General features: G+C 36.8%; 1 protein-coding gene across 2 annotated transcripts in view; it reads right to left on the bottom strand.

Annotated features, from left to right (window-relative positions):
• Positions 1 to 1,017: 1,017 nt before the first annotated feature.
• Positions 1,018 to 21,073, bottom strand: part of LOC149782852 (GDP-mannose 4,6 dehydratase-like) — an 89,344-nt gene continuing 69,288 nt past the window's right edge. For both annotated transcript variants that reach the window (XM_089934385.1, XM_089934386.1), the window contains exons 8-10: positions 16,019 to 16,137; positions 12,909 to 13,005; positions 1,018 to 1,161 (exon numbers count right to left, since the gene is read on the bottom strand). In XM_089934385.1, the coding sequence (XP_089790511.1) occupies positions 1,033 to 1,161; positions 12,909 to 13,005; positions 16,019 to 16,137 (345 nt within the window). In that variant the 3' untranslated portion in view covers positions 1,018 to 1,032. The remainder of the gene's footprint in view (positions 1,162 to 12,908; positions 13,006 to 16,018; positions 16,138 to 21,073) is intronic.

Genomic DNA, 21,073 nt, shown 5'->3' on the forward strand with positions numbered 1-21,073 from the left:
ACATGAGTCTTTTAGTGACAACTCCAAATTCATATGTGCATGTGATCACAAGAATCAGTAATAAGATTTTCAATATGGCTGTAATGGCAGCCATGATTGAGGTCAAATCAGCACCATTATCATAGAAAAAACCCCATCTACATATCATAGATAGTCTCTTAGTGAAACCTCATGTCACTATGATCATCCATTCAGGAACCGTAACAATAGCAAGATTTTCAAGATGGCCCACATGGCAACCATTTTGTAGATCAGATCAGCACCATTTTAATTTTGGAACAGCCTGACCCTACTGTGAATATGTGTGTTGAATTATGTGGCAATCCTTCCAGTAGTTTAGGAAGAGTAGCAATAACAAACTTGTGCTGAAGGATCAATGGACGGACAGAGGGATCAACAGATGGATGCATGGAGAGATGACATAAAAAGACTTTTCTGGTATTTTCAATTAGTCATAATGGAGAATCAAAGTACCCAGAATACTGTTCATCGAGAGAGTTCACATAAAAATATTACTAAAGCAGTGTCAGCAGTGCAACATATCTTGAGTTAACTTAGTACAAATGTTTATATTTATCATGATTATAAATAGCATTGATACTCTGACTGCACAGGGCTGAAATGAATAATAAATTTGTCAAACACTTCATCATCTTTTAATAAGTAATGATACAAAATATCAGATTTAAAGAAACATTTTAGCAATAACATTTAGAGACACTTTCCTAACAACTATTACCAACTTGAAACAATCAGGGGAGATATCCACAGTAATTTATAATTTGTTGAAATTTGAGTTGTGTCCCTTGACATTCAACCAATCCCAACAAGAAATAAGCGGTAATATTAAATTTGTTGTAAGGAGGCAGTTTCTACAGACAGTCGGTTAATATCAATAATGTAGATGAATGGTATGAACAAAGTATGTGTATCTTGGAGGCAATATATGATTCCTTGACACAAAATATAGTACAGTTACAAAAAAAACAGAATGCATGAAATTGGCTTTGAAGAGATCAAAATCTCTCAAAGTTAATACATGAGCTGCAACTTACACGTTAAGAGAGAGGTCCTTAAACTTTCAATACTAACCTGAAAATCATATTCAGGCTTCCAACCTATTTTCTCTTTGGCCTTTGTGGAATCTCCCAGAAGAAATTCCTGAAAGGTAAGTGTATTATTTGCTTAAAAACAAGATGCCCAAGTGGACTTGATATCATTCACCTGACAAAAGCTTAATGCAGGAGCAATCAGGAGAGTAATCCGGGCAAACTCTGGGCTACCAGAATTCCTCAACTAAAATTATGCCAAATTCAGCTGAGCGGCTTTTCATATGTCATTAATGTGTTGTTTTTTTTCCATTGTCCTCTTCACTATTCTGTGCTGGTAGTCAAATTTGATGATTGATCTTCATCATTTGCACAATCATGCTGAAATTCTAATACGCGATTTTTTAAAGGATTTTTTCAAATTTCTGTATTTCGTAATAATGGCCATTATTTGATGACAGATCGACATTGTTTGTACAGTCTTGAAGATCTTTATGCAAGAATACTCTCTGCCAGATCTGGTTAAAACTTTTCCTATGGTTTATAAGTGGAAATTGAAAATAGCATATGTATGAAGACAATGCATACGGGATGCCAAGCCATACCATTAGGTCACTTGGATACAGCCATGTGAATTAACAATGCATACAACCATGCCCTGCCATACCATAAGGTCACTTAGATACAGCCATGTGAATTAACAGTGCATACAACCATGCCCTGCCATACCATTAGGTCACTTGGATACAGCCATGTGAATTAACAATGCATACAACCATGCCCTGCCATACCATAAGGTCACTTAGATACAGCCATGTGAATTAACAATGCATACAACCATGCCCTGCCATACTATTAGGTCACTTGGATACAGCCATGTGAATTAACAATGCATACAACCATGCCCTGCCATACCATAAGGTCACTTGGATATAGCCATGTGAATTAACAATGCATACAACCATGCCCTGCCATACCATTAGGTCACTTGGATACAGCCATGTGAATTAACAATGCATACAACCATGCCCTGCCATACCATAAGGTCACTTGGATACAGCCATGTGAATTAACAATGCATACAACCATGCCCTGCCATACCATAAGGTCACTTAGATACAGCCATGTGAATTAACAATGCATACAACCATGCCCTGCCATACCATAAGGTCACTTAGATACAGCCATGTGAATTAACAGTGCATACAACCATGCCCTGCCATACCATAAGGTCACTTGGATACAGCCATGTGAATTAACAATGCATACAACCATGCCCTGCCATACCATAAGGTCACTTAGATACAGCCATGTGAATTAACAATGCATACAACCATGCCCTGCCATACTATTAGGTCACTTGGATACAGCCATGTGAATTAACAATGCATACAACCATGCCCTGCCATACCATAAGGTCACTTGGATACAGCCATGTGAATTAACAATGCATACAACCATGCCCTGCCATACCATAAGGTCACTTAGATACAGCCATGTGAATTAACAATGCATACAACCATGCCCTGCCATACCATAAGGTCACTTAGATACAGCCATGTGAATTAACAATGCATACAACCATGCCCTGCCATACTATTAGGTCACTTGGATACAGCCATGTGAATTAACAATGCATACAACCATGCCCTGCCATACCATAAGGTCACTTAGATACAGCCATGTGAATTAACAATGCATACAACCATGCCCTGCCATACTATTAGGTCACTTGGATACAGCCATGTGAATTAACAATGCATACAACCATGCCCTGCCATACCATTAGGTCACTTGGATACAGCCATGTGAATTAACAATGCATACAACCATGCCCTGCCATACCATAAGGTCACTTGGATACAGCCATGTGAATTAACAATGCATACAACCATGCCCTGCCATACCATAAGGTCACTTAGATACAGCCATGTGAATTAACAATGCATACAACCATGCCCTGCCATACTATTAGGTCACTTGGATACAGCCATGTGAATTAACAATGCATACAACCATGCCCTGCCATACCATAAGGTCACTTGGATACAGCCATGTGAATTAACAATGCATACAACCATGCCCTGCCATACCATAAGGTCACTTAGATACAGCCATGTGAATTAACAATGCATACAACCATGCCCTGCCATACCATAAGGTCACTTAGATACAGCCATGTGAATTAACAATGCATACAACCATGCCCTGCCATACCATAAGGTCACTTGGATACAGCCATGTGAATTAACAATGCATACAACCATGCCCTGCCATACCATAAGGTCACTTGGATACAGCCATGTGAATTAACAAGGATGTGTTAATGTAACGAACTTGCATTTCTTCTCAATTTATTTGATCTGTCAGATTTTCAATACAACAATAACTGCAATATAATAAAACATGCAAAATATAATTTTGATAAGCATGTGAAACTGATTAAACAAGCATGCTTTCTGATTAGTCAAACAAAACAGAACATATAAAATCAATATTCATCTTCTATTAGCATAATTTATACAATTTTTATACTGGAATTTTAATTATAAACAATATTGTGCAAAAATAAGTACTTATCATATTAGATACATGATTGTATACAAAATAGAAATGACCAGAATAATAAAGGATTTGACACTGAGAACTTAAAAGTATCTAAATTATCATCAAACACTGAGTTCATATGCATGGGATGTAAATGTGCTACAGCCACCTGTTACGTTCTTTGACTTTGCTTTTCCATGTGTGTATTGCACTAGGTAGGTTTGAAAATGAATACCTATGACATGGACTTTGATATCCTCTCATCAGACATTATATTTAAATGCAGAGGGGTTTTTCTTTCTGAATGAGAAAATGACCTTCATAAAAATGGACTGTTGCAGATGATGCTTTTCGATTTGAAGGTGCCCAAAATTGCTGAAGGCTGCAAAGATCTTGTCGATCTAAGTAAATCTGTCATACAGCCTGTAAATCTGTCATACAGCCTCTTTGGAATTTAAAAATATCTCTACACATATCTGATATGAATTTGTATCAATGCTAGTTTACTGACCTTCTGAATTCCATCACAAGAGTTTGTATCAATGCTAGTTTACTGTCAGACCTTCTGAATTCCATCGCACAGAGCTTAAGTTGTTGTTGTTGTTGTTGTTCTAGTGTTTAACGCCATTTTTCAGCACAAGATAGGCTATACATGGTGGCCAGTATAACTGGTGGAGGAAGAACCCTGGAAAACCCAGGGAAGAACCATCGACCCACGAGAAGCTACTGGCAGGCTTTCCCACGTACCCACGCTAGCCGAGCCTTGGACTCGAACCCACGCAGACAGAGGTGAGATGGCAGTGATCCAGAACGGAGAGCGCTTTAGACCACTCGGCCACTCGGAGCCCCCGGGGTTTAAGTAATCTAATGTCTGTGAAAATACTGGTATTTGGTGAGAAGAGAAGACTGTGTATATGATAAACTTCCTCTGCCATGAACATAATTATAAAGTATAAGCCACATTATCTGCTATTCTACAATTGTTATGTCAGTTAAAAGAATTTCAAACATCAACTTCCAAGCAGCAGGACAGATGGAAAATGTCAAAAAGAATATGAAGGTGAAAGCAAGCAGCATACACTACCAAATATTTTGTTCAACACTCAGACTAGCTACCTAATCTGTATTTGGATACTTAGACCAGCTACTTAATCTGCATTTGGATACTCAGACCAGCTACTTTTTTAATAACCTGTATTTGGATACTCAGACCAGCTACTTAATCTGTATTTGGATACTCAAACCAGCTAATTAATCTGTATTTTGATGCTTAGACCAGCTACTTAATCTGCATTTGGATACTTAGACCAGCTACTTATTTAATAACCTGTATTTGGATACTCAGACCAGCTACTTAATCTGTATTTGGATACTCAAACCAGCTAATTAATCTGTATTTGGATGCTTAGACCAGCTACTTAATCTGCATTTGGATACTTAGACCAGCTACTTATTTAATAACCTGTATTTGGATACTCAAACCAGCTACTTAATCTGTATTTGGATATTCAAACCAGCTACTTAATCTGTATTTGGATACTCAGACCAGCTAAATAATCTGTATTTGGATATTAAAACCAGCTATTTAATCTGTATTTGGATACTTAGACCAGCTAATCAGCATTATATCTAACATTTAAACTTTATTAGTATAAACATTTATTGTTTACCCATAATCACATCCAAGTGAGGCTAGCTAAAATATCAGCTGAGAAATGACTAATGCTGATTCAAGAAACACAAAGGAAACATGAAGAAGTCCATAACACATTCCAGAATAGACTGAAAGAGATCAGATAAAAGCAGCAACATACACTGAAGGAAGAATGTAATAAAAGCACAAAAAGAGGAGACAAATCATACCCAGTGTTTAGAAGGATATGCATCAAAAATAATTTGGAATGGCTTGTGGTAAACAGACAAACATGCTGATTCTTGCATAAAGTATATAAGAAGATAGACGCTTTTAAAGCAAAATTAAATTTAGACAATATATCCTTTTGCAAGATGCACAGAAAAGTGTAAGTTCTGATATATATCTATTCCAAGGTCAAAAACCGTGGAATGCTCAGTAGAAAAAATGTCTGAAAAAACTCCAAAGGCCTATACAACATGCATACACTCCATCTGATAAGACACATGAGAAAAATGTCTTTACGGCAAAAAAGTAAGAGATCAAATGGATGAGAACAGGAGACCAATTTGGTTGATGGAAGGTTACTGCTCCGGTAAACTACCAAAGTAAATGAAAAAAATATTTGAATTTTTAGTCAGGAGACCATATCAAAGACATGGCAAGTAGTAAGCTATAGATACTTGGAAACTGTACAGTCAAGTGATAAGCTGTAGATACCTGCGATCTAAATAATCAAGTGATAAGCTGTATATACCTGGGAACTGTACAGTCAAGTGATAAGTTGCAGATACCTGTGAACTTTACAAAGATGTACGTCAAGTGATTAGCTGTAGATACATGGAAACTGCAAAAAGATGTGTCGCAAGTGGTAAGTCTAAATACTTGGGAAATGTGCAGTGGTGTGTGTCAAATGATAAGCTGTAGATACTTGGGAAATGTACCAAGGCATGTGTCAAGTGATTAGCTGTAGATACATGGAAACTGCAAAAAGATGTGTTGCAAGTGGTAAGTCTAAATACTTGGGAAATGTGCAGTGGTGTGTGTCAAATGATAAGCTGTAGATACTTGGGAAATGTACCAAGGCATGTGTCAAGTGATAAGCTGTAGATACTTGGGAAATGTACCAAGACACGTGTCAAGTGATAAGCTGTAGATACTTGGGAAATGTACCAAGACACGTGTCAAGTGATAAGCTGTAGATACTGGGGAAATGTGCAGTGATGTGTGTCAAGTGATATGCTGTAGATACTTGGGAAATGTACCAAGGCATGTGTCAAGTGATAAGCTGTAGATACTTGGGAAATGTATCAAGACACGTGTCAAGTGATAAGCTGTAGATACTTGAGAAATGTACCAACACACGTGTCAAGTGATTAGCAGTAGATACTTGGGAAATGTACCAAGACATGTGTCAAGTGATAAGCTGTAGATACTTGGGAAATGTGCAGTGATGTGTGTCAAGTGATTAGCTGTAGATACTTGGGAAATGTACCAAGACATGTGTCAAGTGATTAGCTGTAGATACATGGAAACTGCAAAAAAAGATGTGTCACAAGTGGTAAGTCTAAATACTTGGGAAATGTGCAGTGATGTGTGTCAAGTGATTAGCTGTAGATACTTGGGAAATGTACCAAGACATGTCAAGTGATAAGCAGTAGATACTTGGGAAATGTACCAAGACATGTGTTAAGGGATAAGCTGTAGATACTTGAGAAATGTACCAAGACACGTGTCAAGTGATAAGCTGTAGATACTTGGGAAATGTACCAAGACAAGTGATAAGCAGTAGATACTTTGGAGCTGTACATACATGTGATAAGCTGTAGATACTTGGGAATGGCCAAAAGATGTCAAGTGATAAACTAGTTGTAGATACATGAGAACTGCCAAAAGATGAGTCTCAAGTGGTATAGATACTTGGAAAATGTATAATGATGTGTGTTAAGTGGAAACTGTAGATACTTGAGATATGTGTAGCCATTTTATAAGCTGTAGATACTTGGGAACTGTACAAAGATGTGTGTCAAGTAATAAGTTGTTGACACTTGAGAACTACACAGCCATGTGAAAAACTAGATACTTGGGAACTGTACAAAGATGTGTGTCAATTGATTAGCTGTAAGTATGTGGGAACTATATCAAGATGTATGTAATGTGATAATCTGTAGATATCTGGAGACTCTACAGCCATGTGATAAGCTGTGGATACTTAAAAACTGAAGAAAGATTTGTGTCAAGTGATAAGCTGTAGATTCTTGGGAACTGTACCAAGATTTGTGTCAACTGATAGGCTGTAAATACTCAGGAACTGTACCAAGATGTGCGGCAAGTAATAAGCTGTAGATACATAGGAACTGTACAAATTACCTGTTACTCTGATCCACATGTTTTCAGGTGGTCTTGATGACAATCTATAAAGTTAGATCATCTAATATATTTTAAAATATTTTTTGAAACTGGCAACAAAAAAGGAATTTTTAACATTGTTAAAGTGCAAACTATCACCCATGTCACTTTAATCACTTTAATTGCATAAGACAAAATTATCTACTAATTAATACTAAGTTACTGCATAGACTAATGCGAATTTTTATTTTTATTAAGTTACTGCATAGACTAATGCGAATTTTTATTTTTATTAAGTTACTGCATAGACTAATGCAAATTTTATTTTTATTAAGTTACTGCACAGACTAATGCGAATTTTTATTTTTATTAAGTTACTGCATAGACTAATGCGAATTTTTATTTTTATTAAGTTACTGCATAGACTAATGGGAATTTTTATTTTCATTTTTTGTCATGAGTATTATATAAAGTAGCTTTGTTTGGACAGAATTTTGGTACCATTTCCCATCAAAACATTTAAAAAAAGGAAAATTAATCCATTCTTTGGCATTTCCTCTTAAAAACAAGCAAACTGAACAGTCATGATGTGTGATATATCAACAAAAGTGTGCTAAATCAACAAAAGTGAATTGCCTAAAAAAGTGTTCCACCTTCAACAGAAAATGTTTTTAGCACACATCATGCATACCGCAGATCTATTTTTTGTTTCTGTACTGTCTGTCAGCTTAGTCTGTTCTGATGTCATATAATACAAAAATGAACAGGTCAATAAGTACAGTGCTGCAGATATGAGTACTGCAGGAGTGGCACACTTCTAGCAGTAACGAACTTCCATTATTTTACAGGTCCCAAGCTTGCCGTCTCACCTCTGTCTGCGTGAGTTCGAGTCTCAGGCTCGGCTAATGTTGGTACGTGAGAAAGCCTGCCAGGAGCTTCTTGTGGGTTGGTGGTTCTTCCAGGGGTTTTTCAGGGTTCTTCCTCCACCAATTATACTGGCCGCCATGTATAGCCTATCTTGTGCTGAAAAATGGCATTAAACTCTACAACAAGAACAACAATAGATCCAAAGCTACAGATCCTGGTACAACACTGTTTATGTCAAAGGCCCAGCTTTGTATATGAACCAGCTTTTGGAGATTCTTCAACACTGTTTATGTCAAAGGCCCAGCTTTGTACATGAACCAGCTTTTGGAGATTCTTCAACACTGTTTATGTCAAAGGCCCAGCTTTGTTTATGTACCAGCTTTTGGAGATTCTTCAACACTGTTTATGTCAAAGGCCCAGCTTTGTATATGTATCAGCTTTTGGAAATTCTTCAACACTGTTTATGTCAAAGGCCCAACTTTGTATATGTACCAGCTTTTGGAGATTCTTCAACACTGTTTATGTCAAAGGCCCAGCTTTGTATATGTACCAGCTTTTGGAGATTCTTCAACACTGTTTATGTCAAAGGCCCAGCTTTGTATATGTACCAGCTTTTGGAGATTCTTCAAGGCAAACAGTAATGCTATAGGCAACAATTGTGAATCTTATTTGTTACACATTTCAAATGCACTATCAGCAATCAAATGTTCCAAAATATTTAAAGCTGTATTCTTCCATAAACTTTTGCCATAAGAGACATAAGAGTTACATTCATACCACTGTATGTCAGTCAAAAAGCTTGTGAGAATGCAGTATAGCCTATCAGAATTGGAGGGAAGGTAATATTTTTCACTGTTCAAGAGTGTTGACCTACTTTGGCAAAAAGAATTAAATTAAAAAGGTTCAACTGTTTGATAAGCTTTCTCCTTTTTTAAAATATGAAAATAAAAGCAATTCCTATGCATTTCACTTGGAAAGACTTTTAAAATGATGTAAAGCATGATACATTTTAATGATAAATTAAACAATAAATCTCAGAACCACCATATTTAATTTGTTTTTAATGAGAGACCTTTTCCACGCAATTTGTCAGAGCAAACTGTAATAAAATCACAAATGAAAATGTAAAAAGTAAAATACATATCACACAATGGTTGCATTGGGGCTTTAAATCATACTGTATACTAACATATTTTATTCAAATAACATTATGAGTTTGTACATCTAATTTGTGATTTAATTTTGAGTTTAAAATAAGCCAAGAATAAATTAAAATTAAGTTAAATGAGTTCTGGAGCATTGCATGATACAACTGGTACAATGGTATCCATGACCAAACCTGTGTTATATCATGGATCGTGTCATACTGAGGTCATTATGATGGTATCCATGACCAAACCTGTGTTATATCATGGATCATGTTATACTGAGGTCAGTATGCTGGTATCCATGACCAAACCTGTGTTATATCATGGATCGTGTCATACTGAGGTCATTATGATGGTATCCATGACCAAACCTGTGTTATATCATGGATCGTGTCATACTGAGGTCATTATGATGGTATCCATGACCAAACCTGTGTTATATCATGGATCATGTTATACTGAGGTCAGTATGCTGGTATCCATACCCTGCGAAAATATTTTACCGAGGCCAGTTATGCTATCTATGACAATACATGTGTAATGACATGAACCAAGTTATCATGAGGCCACTATAAAGCTATTCATGACAGTATCTGTATTATATCATGAACCATGTTATAATGATGCTAGAATAATGGTATCCATGAATATACATGTGTTATATCATGAACCATGTTATAATGAAGCTAGTATAATGATATCCATGACTATACATGTGTTATATCATGAACCATGTCAAACTGAGGCATGTATTGTTGTTGTTGTTGTAGAGTTTAACTCCATTTTTCAGCACATGATAGGCTATACATGGCGGCCAGTATTAATAGTGGAGGAAGAACCCAGAAAAAGCCCGGAAAGAACCACCGACCCATGAGAAGCTACTGGCAAGCTTTCTCACATACCCACATTAGCCGAATCCGAGACTCGAACCCACGCAGACATAGGTGAAATGGCAGTGATCCATAACGGAGATTGCTTTAGACCACTTGGGGCCCCCTGAGACATGAATAATGGTATCCGTGGCCATACATGTGTTATATTATCAGCCATGTTATACTGAGCCCAGTGTAATGGTATCCATGACTATACATGTGTTACATGGTAAATCAAGTTCTAATTAACCAGTAAAATGGTATCCATGACTATACATGGTCTACACAAGTAATGTTTAATCTCTTTATTGACAGGGAGGAGGGGAGGGAGGGAGGGGGAGGCAATTTCTATGACTGGTTCATCCAAGAAGTGTGTGAATTCGAAAGGATCACAAAAATATACAAAGATTCTGCATTAGTATGTTCATTCAAATAGTTCTTAAACTTTAACAAGAAATTTGTATATAAATGAGGAAATTTACAGAATTTGTATCACTTGCCTACTTTTGTGGCATAACAAAAGGTATACAGTGATGAAATTTGGCTGTGACTATTGTGACAGAGTTGTACAGTAACAAGGTGGACGTAAAAGTGACAATTGTGACAGAGTGGTACAGTAACAAGGTAGACATAAAAGTGACTATTGTGACAGAGAGGTACAGTAACAAGGTAGACATAAAAGTAATAATGTTCAATATCTACATTTCACTGGCATTTAAATAACCAGGTGTGTGTGAGCAATTGGCTCTCATAAATATACCCCACCTTTCCCTCTCCCTCCTCCTCAACATGCCATCCCAACCACATAATGGAGATGAATCATTAGCATGGTTCATACAGATATTTTGTTTGGAAATTCAAAACCTTTTCAAGGAAATAAAGTTAATTTGCAAGAAGAGTAACTTATGAAGAATGTTGATTATGGTATGTTGTGCCTTCAAACTATCAGAATTTGGCTTTTCATTCTTAAATAAAAACTAAGAATTTAAAACATTCTTGTCAAAATATATTTAGGTAAAGACACTCAAATGGCTTTTGGGCCAGGCACAGAAGGGGAGAAAATTTTGCAATTAATTATCACACTTATCTGTCAGTGTTTACAGCTCTTTGACTTTTCATGTTTAACCAAATTATATTCTAAACTCGTTTGTACTGTCAATATTTAATTACTGTACATCGTTTACATTTCCCTTGTGACTTTAAAGTTCTTTATTCTTTGATCTAGTTGAACATACTGTAGATGTACAAGTCCCTACATATACTGATGGTCTGGACTTTAGAGCCAAGGTCAAATGCATTTTCAGCAGAGTTGCCAGATCCTGGTGATTTTGCACTTTAAGTTAGACTTGTGGTATTTATTCATCAATTTGAACTCGATAAAAAATAATACCATATCCTACAAGCATTTTCCTACAATTACAAGTTTTTGTGTGCAACAGGGTCGGATATGGAGACTTTTATTCTTATTTTTTTAACCTTGATCAGTAAGTCAGTAGTAATTTTCCAACTGATGCTACTGACGATTATAAGTTTTTCAAGAAATACAACATAGTTTATAAACAGCATGTATAGTAATCTTCATCTAATGAAGTGGACAGTGCAATGAAGTGGACAATGCAATGAGGTGGACAGTGCAATGAAGTGGACAGTGCAATGAAGTGGACAAAGCAATGAAGTGGACAGTGCAATGAAGTGGACAGTGCAATAAAGTGGATAACGCAACTAATAATGATGTAGCAGCATACTAAGTTTCAACCCTAAACCTCAAACAGCTTCAGTGTCAAATGAAAGTGTCATGAACTGGCAGATGAAAAGAGACAAAGGTGTTAACAAAATATCACATACTGCATTCGTTAACTTGGAAATTGTGCATTTGGAAATTTAAAAATGTTTGGTCTGATGCAGTGGAGGCAATATCACGTTCAACTAAAACTTCATAATGAACACTTTACCTTAAAGTCTGCCATTTCACTTTCAGAAACTGCAGTTCCAAACCTAAAAGAGACCAATGGCTTCTCAGAACTCTCATCCTGAGGTAATTTTTGTTGCGCTTGTTTATTTTCATGTAGCAACAACAATTATCTTACCTGAAATGTAACTGTTACTTTTCCTGCTTTTTTTCAAGTAAACTGGACAAATATCTGAATATTTCTTTTCATACTTCTGGGCCAATTGTTTGAACTTTTTAAGAGCCTGACTGTGTCTTTTGCCTTCAACACATGTTTTGTATGTTGTTGTTATTGTTGTTGTTGTAGGGTTTAACGCCATTTTTCAGCACAAGATAGTATATACATGGTGGCCAGTATTAATGGTGGAGGAAGAACCCGGGAAAACCCTGGGAAGAACCTGAGGATGATGTATCTAGATAGTAATATAATGTAACCATGCAGAAACTACCACATTTTGCAAAAAGGTGGAATGCAATACATTGACAAATACTTACAACTTCTGTGGGTCTGTAGAATTTTGGATTGACTTTCACAATAACTTCCCCTGTGGCCTTATTCTTTCCTACTTCATTCACTCCTTCTCCTTCCCACCTACAAAACACAATGATTTAATTTCATTACATACCTGAATTACAATCTAAAACTATTGGGTATTATTGGTGGGTAGACAAGTAGTGGAAAACAAGTGACAAAACCAATATTAATTTGATTTTAATTCTGTCCCAATACCGTATGTGATCGATTGAGTTCTCAAAAGAACTACAGTGAGCCACTCTTAAATTTGGACTCTACTGACCAGACTGTCTCAATATTCAAAATAATTTTAAGGCAATATGTAATTTTTTGCAGTCCATTTTCATTAATGCAGCTTTAACTTACCTAACTATAACAATTAACACAGTGGCAACTTGTTTGGTTTGCACAAACAGGACCCTCAATTTGATCCTCAGTTTTAACCTATACAAGGATGTTGTTTTTTCTAGGTGTTCTAGTTTCCCCCACTTTCAAGACAATTTTTGGTGTCAGTTTTCGCCTGTGTAATTAAAATTTATATGTGCCTGCTTGTTGTACTATGACAACACAATCTGATTAAAATCAGATCTCCACTGTCCCACATGAAGATCTGACAGCAACTGCTTATTGGCCATGTTCTGGTGAGCTATGTCATTACCATAATTGCTAATTTTATCAGCCAATCAGATGAAATCTTATATCTTCGCCTTTGGGAAACTGAGCAGTACAACTGAAGAGCATCACTGTGTGCCAAACAGTCTGACTCACTTTCAAATTTCTGAAATCTGCATTTCCATTGGCTAACTCAAAGGTCACCAGAACATGACCCCTAATTGGAGATCTGATTTTAATCAGATTGATGACAACAAAGACACACAAAAAAGTGTGGTCATTTTATTTCAATGTGAGGCATTGTCAAAACTGCAGATGAAATGGCTCATTGCTGAAATGAGGGATATTAGCCCAAGTTAAGAAACTGCACTGACTTGGTGATTAAAGAAATGGAAATGAGTTTGCAAGCACTGTAATTAAATTAATATAAACTTAGGTAGAATGTTAATTATGGTATGTAGTACATTCAAAATATCAGAATTTAAGAATTTAGTTCTTGAACAAAAGTTAACAAGGGTGTGAATTCAATTCCCACCACCATATCAGCTATCATCAGCTATTGTAATGTATCCTTGGGCAAATGACTTTGCTCCTTCTGCCCTGGCATGATAAAATCTTCTAGTCTTGTTGCGCTGTATGCAACAAAAACTCCAAAACAAAATCATCAATCAAAGCATTTATTTAAAGTACTGTATATATACTCATTTATAAGACGAGTCCGACTGCAAACAACACAGTGTGATCTGCCATCGAGTAATACATTGCCAGAGCAGGGTCTGTGCTATTTCTTGTTTATTCCTATCAAACTGCATAACCCCAAATCTAATGGACTATTAAACAATGACAGATGGATCTATCAGTCTGCAGTTGGACTGGACTTATATGATAACATCCAAAAGTCCATCATTTCACAAAATGGTCCTTAGCATAACATGGTGCTTATGAAATGGAAGCTGCCAAAACAATTGAAAGAACTGATGCTCTACTGGGTGAAAACACAAATATAACCATTTCTTTAAAGCAACATCCACATGTCCATCTGTTCAATCATTGGTATTACATCCTTGGCAAACCATAGTGTTATGAAATGATAGCTACCCCAAAAACCTGCATGAAAGCATCTATTAGTCACCCTTATCCTTCCACTCCTACAGTCTATTTGGTCAGGATATTTAATTGTGTTCTTATGTCTAACAATTTAACAGCCAACAACCAGCACTTCTTACAAGTCGATGAACAGCAATGGGCATTAAAATGGTATATGTGAATGCCGAATGCAAATGCAATGGGCACTCAAATTGCATTTATGAATGCCAAATGAAATTGCAGTAGGCATTACAATGGCATCTATGAATGCCAAATGTTTCACTGGAAGACTGTAACATAATCTCCTCAGTAAAACACCCCATATGGAAAAGATAATGATCAAACCATTGCATGGGGTAATAATGTCAGACATTAGACATAAGGTGCCAAGAATTATCTCATTTAATTATTTGGTCATCATGTTTTCCCAACTGTTTAGAAACACTCTATAGCCACAAAGCAAGAGACCAAAGAGGTGTGAAAGCTTATCTACTGGTCTGATCCAAACCTTATAACTGAATAAAACTGCCTTGGACATTAAAAACAAAGTATGTGCAGTCCAGACCCTAATTAAAATGAAAAAGGAATGTGGCAATGATGACTAGATTTATTATCATCCACCATTACTTGATTAAATAAAACTTTACTGTCAAACTTGACCGACATGCCCATTAATTATGTATTTTCAAGACGGTAAGTCTGCTGCTTGCCAATCAAAAGTTTTAAAAACATCTGAGTGGCATAAAATACTGCTGTTGGGCGAAATTCTATAGCTTTTTTAATAACTTTATTTTGCAAATAAATGGAGAGAAAACTAGTGAAGCATGGAAGGATAGCACCAAGATGTAACAACAGCAACCAGAACTGAAAATTACACATTTTCATGGTATATGTAAAAATTAACTACATAAATGTTATCGACTCTGTTACAACTTGTTATACCTACTTTGAATCATCTTATGTTAAAATTCATAAATATATGGATGTCACAATAAACTTCAGTAAAAAGAAATCTCAGGTAAGAGCCAGTGCATGCACAGTAACATACCAATTTCTCAACTGGTCAAAGGTCAAACCAACAAGTCATGCTGACTGAACTATAATACATATTAAATTCTGCCTTCCCATGCTCTATAAATTGTAAGGGCTGTTCCAACCAAATATACCTGAGGCCCAGGAAGGCACTTTTGATGTGAAGTAGTCATTTATAGATACAATTTAGAACTTTGCATCATTTTCATATAAACTCTCTGAGCAACCAGAGTACCCTGGCACACATTTTTATAAAAGTGCCTTCTCTGGGTACCATGTATGTTTAAATGGAACTAAAAGCTTCTGTGTGGTCCATAAATAAAATTTTCTGTGGAGTCTGACATAAAGTGGTTTTTCTTACTTGACAGCAATATCCACACATTTAAAAGCTGCCTCAACAAACTCTCGGACACTGTGAGATTCATTGGTGGCTATCACATAATCCTCTGGTACTTCTTGTTGGAGCATTAACCACATGGCCTGCAAATGACAAGCTCATTAGTACAGCAAATCAGTGTGTGTGTGTGTGATTTGGATTTTGTAATGTAGCTTTACAATTTTTCAGTCATATCGCTATGATGTGGCAGTTTATAGTGACGACTAGCACCGGGGCATCTTGCCGCAGACATGTAGCATGATGTCCCACCCAGTCACATTATCCTGACACCAGGCCGACCAGTCCTAACACTAACCTCTTAATGCTAAGCGCCAAGCAAGGCAGCTGTTAGTACCATTTTTGTAAGTCTTTGGTATGACTTGGCCAGGGATCGAACCCATGACCTCCCGCACCTGAGGCGGACACTCTAACTTCAACCATAACATCCTATTATGTTCTGAAACACATGTATCCTTTGTAAAACATAACATACTTTTCTCCTTTATTGGTCTACTGATATAGTTAATCTATTGCCAGAGAGGAGATGACCACGCTCACCAGCATCAACATTAAAATCAAAGATTTGTTGGGATATTAAGTACTGACAAAAATGAAGCTTTTTGGGAGGGTAAAACTAATTTTAATAATGTAATACTTACCTTAACTATTGCCTTGCATACCTTCAAGGACACCTAAATCCCACTGACCAAGCTCAGAATGTCAACCTCTCATTAAAGTGTAAGTTCTAGAAATCTAGACACTTTCTACCCATTCTTCTCCCTTCTGCCTAACAGAACCATAATACCCTAACTCAGCTGAGAAGTCTATCTTGATCATTCTCAGCACAGATATGACTGAGACTGGGGATCTCTATAGGGCATGGGGTTAACACAGTATGATACGAATGAGACTGGGGATCTTTATAGGGTACGACGCTAACACAGTAAGATACGAATGACTGGGAATCTCTAGGGCATGGGGGTAAAACAGTATGATAGTGTTTCACCACAAAAACATGGTTGTCAATGGAGAGATACAGACTCATTAATTGCCACTGAACTACAACCAACCTTTTTCTACAGATATGCCATGAGACTCACTCCTCCTTTATGCTGATCCTATGTCAGCAGGAAAACAGTTTAACACATTAGCCCTGGAGGTTTTTGTCGTTTTCGCCTTAAATTCGAGTAGAAAACACATTTTGAAAGCTATTTCTGAATACATCCTAATACATCAACTTCCAGGTGATCTTCCAATAACATAATGCCTAGTTGTGTTAGAAACATCATATTTCATTGGCTATATGGCTTGCACATGAGCAGAAGGGTAAAAGTTGGAGTTCTTTTCTTCTTTTTTTTTTGCTTAACTATTCCAGCATTTTCGTATTGAGACCACTCTTTATTCCAAATGCCCATCTTATCCTACTTTTTGCAAAGGCTCATCTGTCTGTTTGCAATTCGTACAAGTCTGCCTTAGATCTGAGACCAAAAAGTCTAAAATCCAGACACATAATTGGATTCCGACCATGGGCGAATTTTGGGTGGAAAAAAATCAGGTCCAAAAAATGAGGTTTTTCCCTCTGTATTTTGTAGTGCAACTGGAACTTCCAGATTATTTGGTATCACTGTAGAGCTACATCTGTCTACCTTTCTATAATACCACCCACTTTAATGTATCATACATGACCTTGATGCTACAGAGCTTGGCAGTAGGCTACTACCTCCTGCCAAGTTAACTCATCGCCAGGGGTTCATGTGTTAAAGGGTAAGGTTCTCAAAAGCTTCACCCAAGGTTCACAAGTGGGTTTTGATAAAACCCAAAACATGCACTATCATTTCCTTTTAGGAACTAGATAGCACAATACTTGATGAGGATCTGAACCAGTGGCTAGACCCTTAGAGTGGTTTAACATGTTGGACGGGGCTACCCTATAGCCCTTTATCGTAGAAACCAAACATTTCTAGAAAGAGAAAAAAGTCTGCTGACGGTCAGCTAGGATAATACATTTCCTACTCTACCAATCACAAAACATTCTCCACTTTACATTGCTGATCCTGGACACAGACCGTCTCCTGGCCTGGATTATGTAGTTGGCAACCCTGCTTGAAATCTTGTCTAGACTAATTAGCCTCTCCTGGACAGACTGTCAGACAGAATATTATTTGGCCTGCAGTAGGTCAAACATGTAGTTTAATCACCTCTGAGGCTGCCCAATGAAATAGGTTCCAAACCTCCACACAAAGAGAAGGAACAGGTATACTTCCTTGTTGCCTAAAGTACATTACTAGTGACATGTTGTTAGAAGACACCATCACACACGATGACTCCTTGTTTGATTGACATGCAGAGCTAAAAGAGAGGGGGGGGGGCAAGCTGACAATGAGGTCTTGGCCTAAAGTAATGAGGCCATTGTTACTTGCATATAAACTATGCTCCATCAAGTCCAACATATTTACCAGATGGCAAGCGCAGGTTCCCATCAGAATCACTACTGGGGAATTGGGGGGGCACAGGTAGGAGGTCAAGCAGGAGAGTGAATCTAGAAAGTAGAAGTCACAGCTACAGGGGATAACAGAGATTCCCCTTATATTGCTTGGCAAATTCCTGGCCTCACAAAAACCTTTGGGAAAGCTTCCTTACCATGGTTGAATGAGTGAATAAAAGGAGATATGGCCATGATGTGGTGCATTAGAGTCTCTCCAAATTATACAGGATTTTCTTGCCTCCATGTTCAATGGATTAGGATAAATATCTGGGAGGAGAAGGTTTCATTTACTGTCTTATGAAAAGAGCATATATCTTCTTTCTCTGTCACCTGGATCTGTGAGAAAAAGGGAAGAAGAAAAGAAACAAGCCTCCATCAGATGATCCAGAGCAATATCACTCCTCACTCTTTTGGTCCCTTCATTGTGCCACGCAACCTGACAATGTGCTGTGACTCTTCAGGTGCATTATATATCTCTTCTCAATGAGAAACCGATCTCATATGCTCCTGAGATGGAGGAGTACCTACCCTGATAGAGTTCTGTGACTCTTCTGGAGCACTGCTTTTCTTGACTTCATAGATCCTGTATATTCTTGAGATAAAAAATTTATTGGTCCCATTCTCTAATAGGACTGAGGAGTTATATTCCAAATCCCATAGGACTCAGGATATAACTGTTGCAATGTGGCAATACTCTTTTCTAGGGAAGGGGAAGATCCCATATGCTCCATTGATTAGGGAGATAAGGATCCTATACTCTCCTGTGATTGAATAGTATATGGGGCATTTTTTCCTCCCTTTATATGCGTGACAGACTCTCAGCCTGGTCCCAAACACTGTTCGGCCAAAGACAACACACCTAGTTGTGCCCACATTTCCCCACATTTTGTGACATTCCTGAAAAGAGAACTGTATACTGTGGAAGCTAGTAATCTCTGAAAGAAAAGATGTTATGCAGATATTTGATTTCTAAACAGTGCAATAAGATTATGATACAATAATCAAAATTACACCGCTGAGGCAAATACTTTTTCGAAGCAGCACAAGAAAATTATTTGTCTTAGTAATTAAATTAATACTGCCAAAGTGAGTAATTGTTCACAAATATACATAAGAAGCAATGCTATAAAATGATTTCAATGCATAACTGTGCTGCCTAAACATGTACTTATTAATTTTCCACAATTAATGAACAAAACAATTAAGAACAAAACAATTAAGAGCACTTTCTAAGCAAGTACTATTAATTATTTCCTAAAAGTGGTGAACAAAAGGGAATTAAGACTGCAACCAAGAAATGTTAGTAATACTTACTGTAAGATAAAATATAATCGAGAGCTGCTAGATGAAAACTGCACAGTAAAGTCCTCTAAATTATCAAGAGAATTAAAATCACAATCAAATAAAAAGGACTGAGGAGACAATCACTCATTTAAACAGAAAATTTGAAGAATTTGCTGAAAACATATTTAAATTCATAAATGAAGGCACTATTCCAAAAGCAATTTGGACATGACTAGCATTGCAAGCATCCAAGAAAAAGGAATTATGCATGAACTGATGACATTGTTGTCAAACTAGTTTTGGATTCTCTCTGTTTCACATTTAGATAATATTCCATCTAATGGGAGGTTGGATTTACGACAGGCTTAGTGTCCTTGAAGGAAAGCAAGGCAATAGTGACAGATAATGTATTACTGCCATTAAAATGCCATTAGCAAGGCAATAGTGACAGAGAATGTATTACTGCCATTAAAATGCCATTAGCAAGGCAATAGTGACAGAGAATGTATTACTGCCATTAAAATGCCATTAGCAAGGCAATAGTGACAGGTAATGTATTACTGCCATTAAAATGCCATTAGCAAGGCAATAGTGACAGGTAATGTATTACTGCCATTAAAATGCCATTAGCAAGGCAATAGTGACAGATAATGTATTACTGCCATTAAAATGCCATTAGCAAGGCAATAGTGACAGATAATGTATTACTGCCATTAAAATGCCATTAGCAAGGCAATAGTGACAGATAATGTATTACTGCCATTAAAATGCCATTAGCAAGGCAATAGTGACAGATAATGTATTACTGCCATTAAAATGCCATTAGCAAGGCAATAGTGACAGATAATGTATTACTGCTATTAAAATACCATTTCCATAAATCTGTGTAAACTGATACCCACAAAAGGCATGAATTAGAAACTAGATTTGTGTTTATAAAACGCACATATCTGAAATTTAACCTGGAAGTCCAGGTTCAAAACTTGTGAAAACCATATAATGCTTGCAAAAGGCTCTGAAATTTCACAAAAATATTAATATATCACTTCCATACATAATTTTTTTCCCACTCCACCCCACACATTTACAATTTTTTTCCAATAATACATGTAAAATGCCTGAACTATATTAAAAATGCATCATGCTGTACTCATCATGGAAAAAATACTGTATGCACATAAAGACGACGGTCAAACCTCATTTTCCAGGGTCAAGCTGCTTCTGTATATGTGCTAGCAAAATTCTGCCCTGAAAGGCAATTACTCCAATAT

This window comes from Sinohyriopsis cumingii, chromosome 15, assembly GCF_028554795.1.
Source record: "Sinohyriopsis cumingii isolate HCF-2022 chromosome 15, ASM2855479v2, whole genome shotgun sequence".
Classification (NCBI taxonomy): Eukaryota; Metazoa; Mollusca; class Bivalvia; order Unionida; family Unionidae; genus Sinohyriopsis; species Sinohyriopsis cumingii.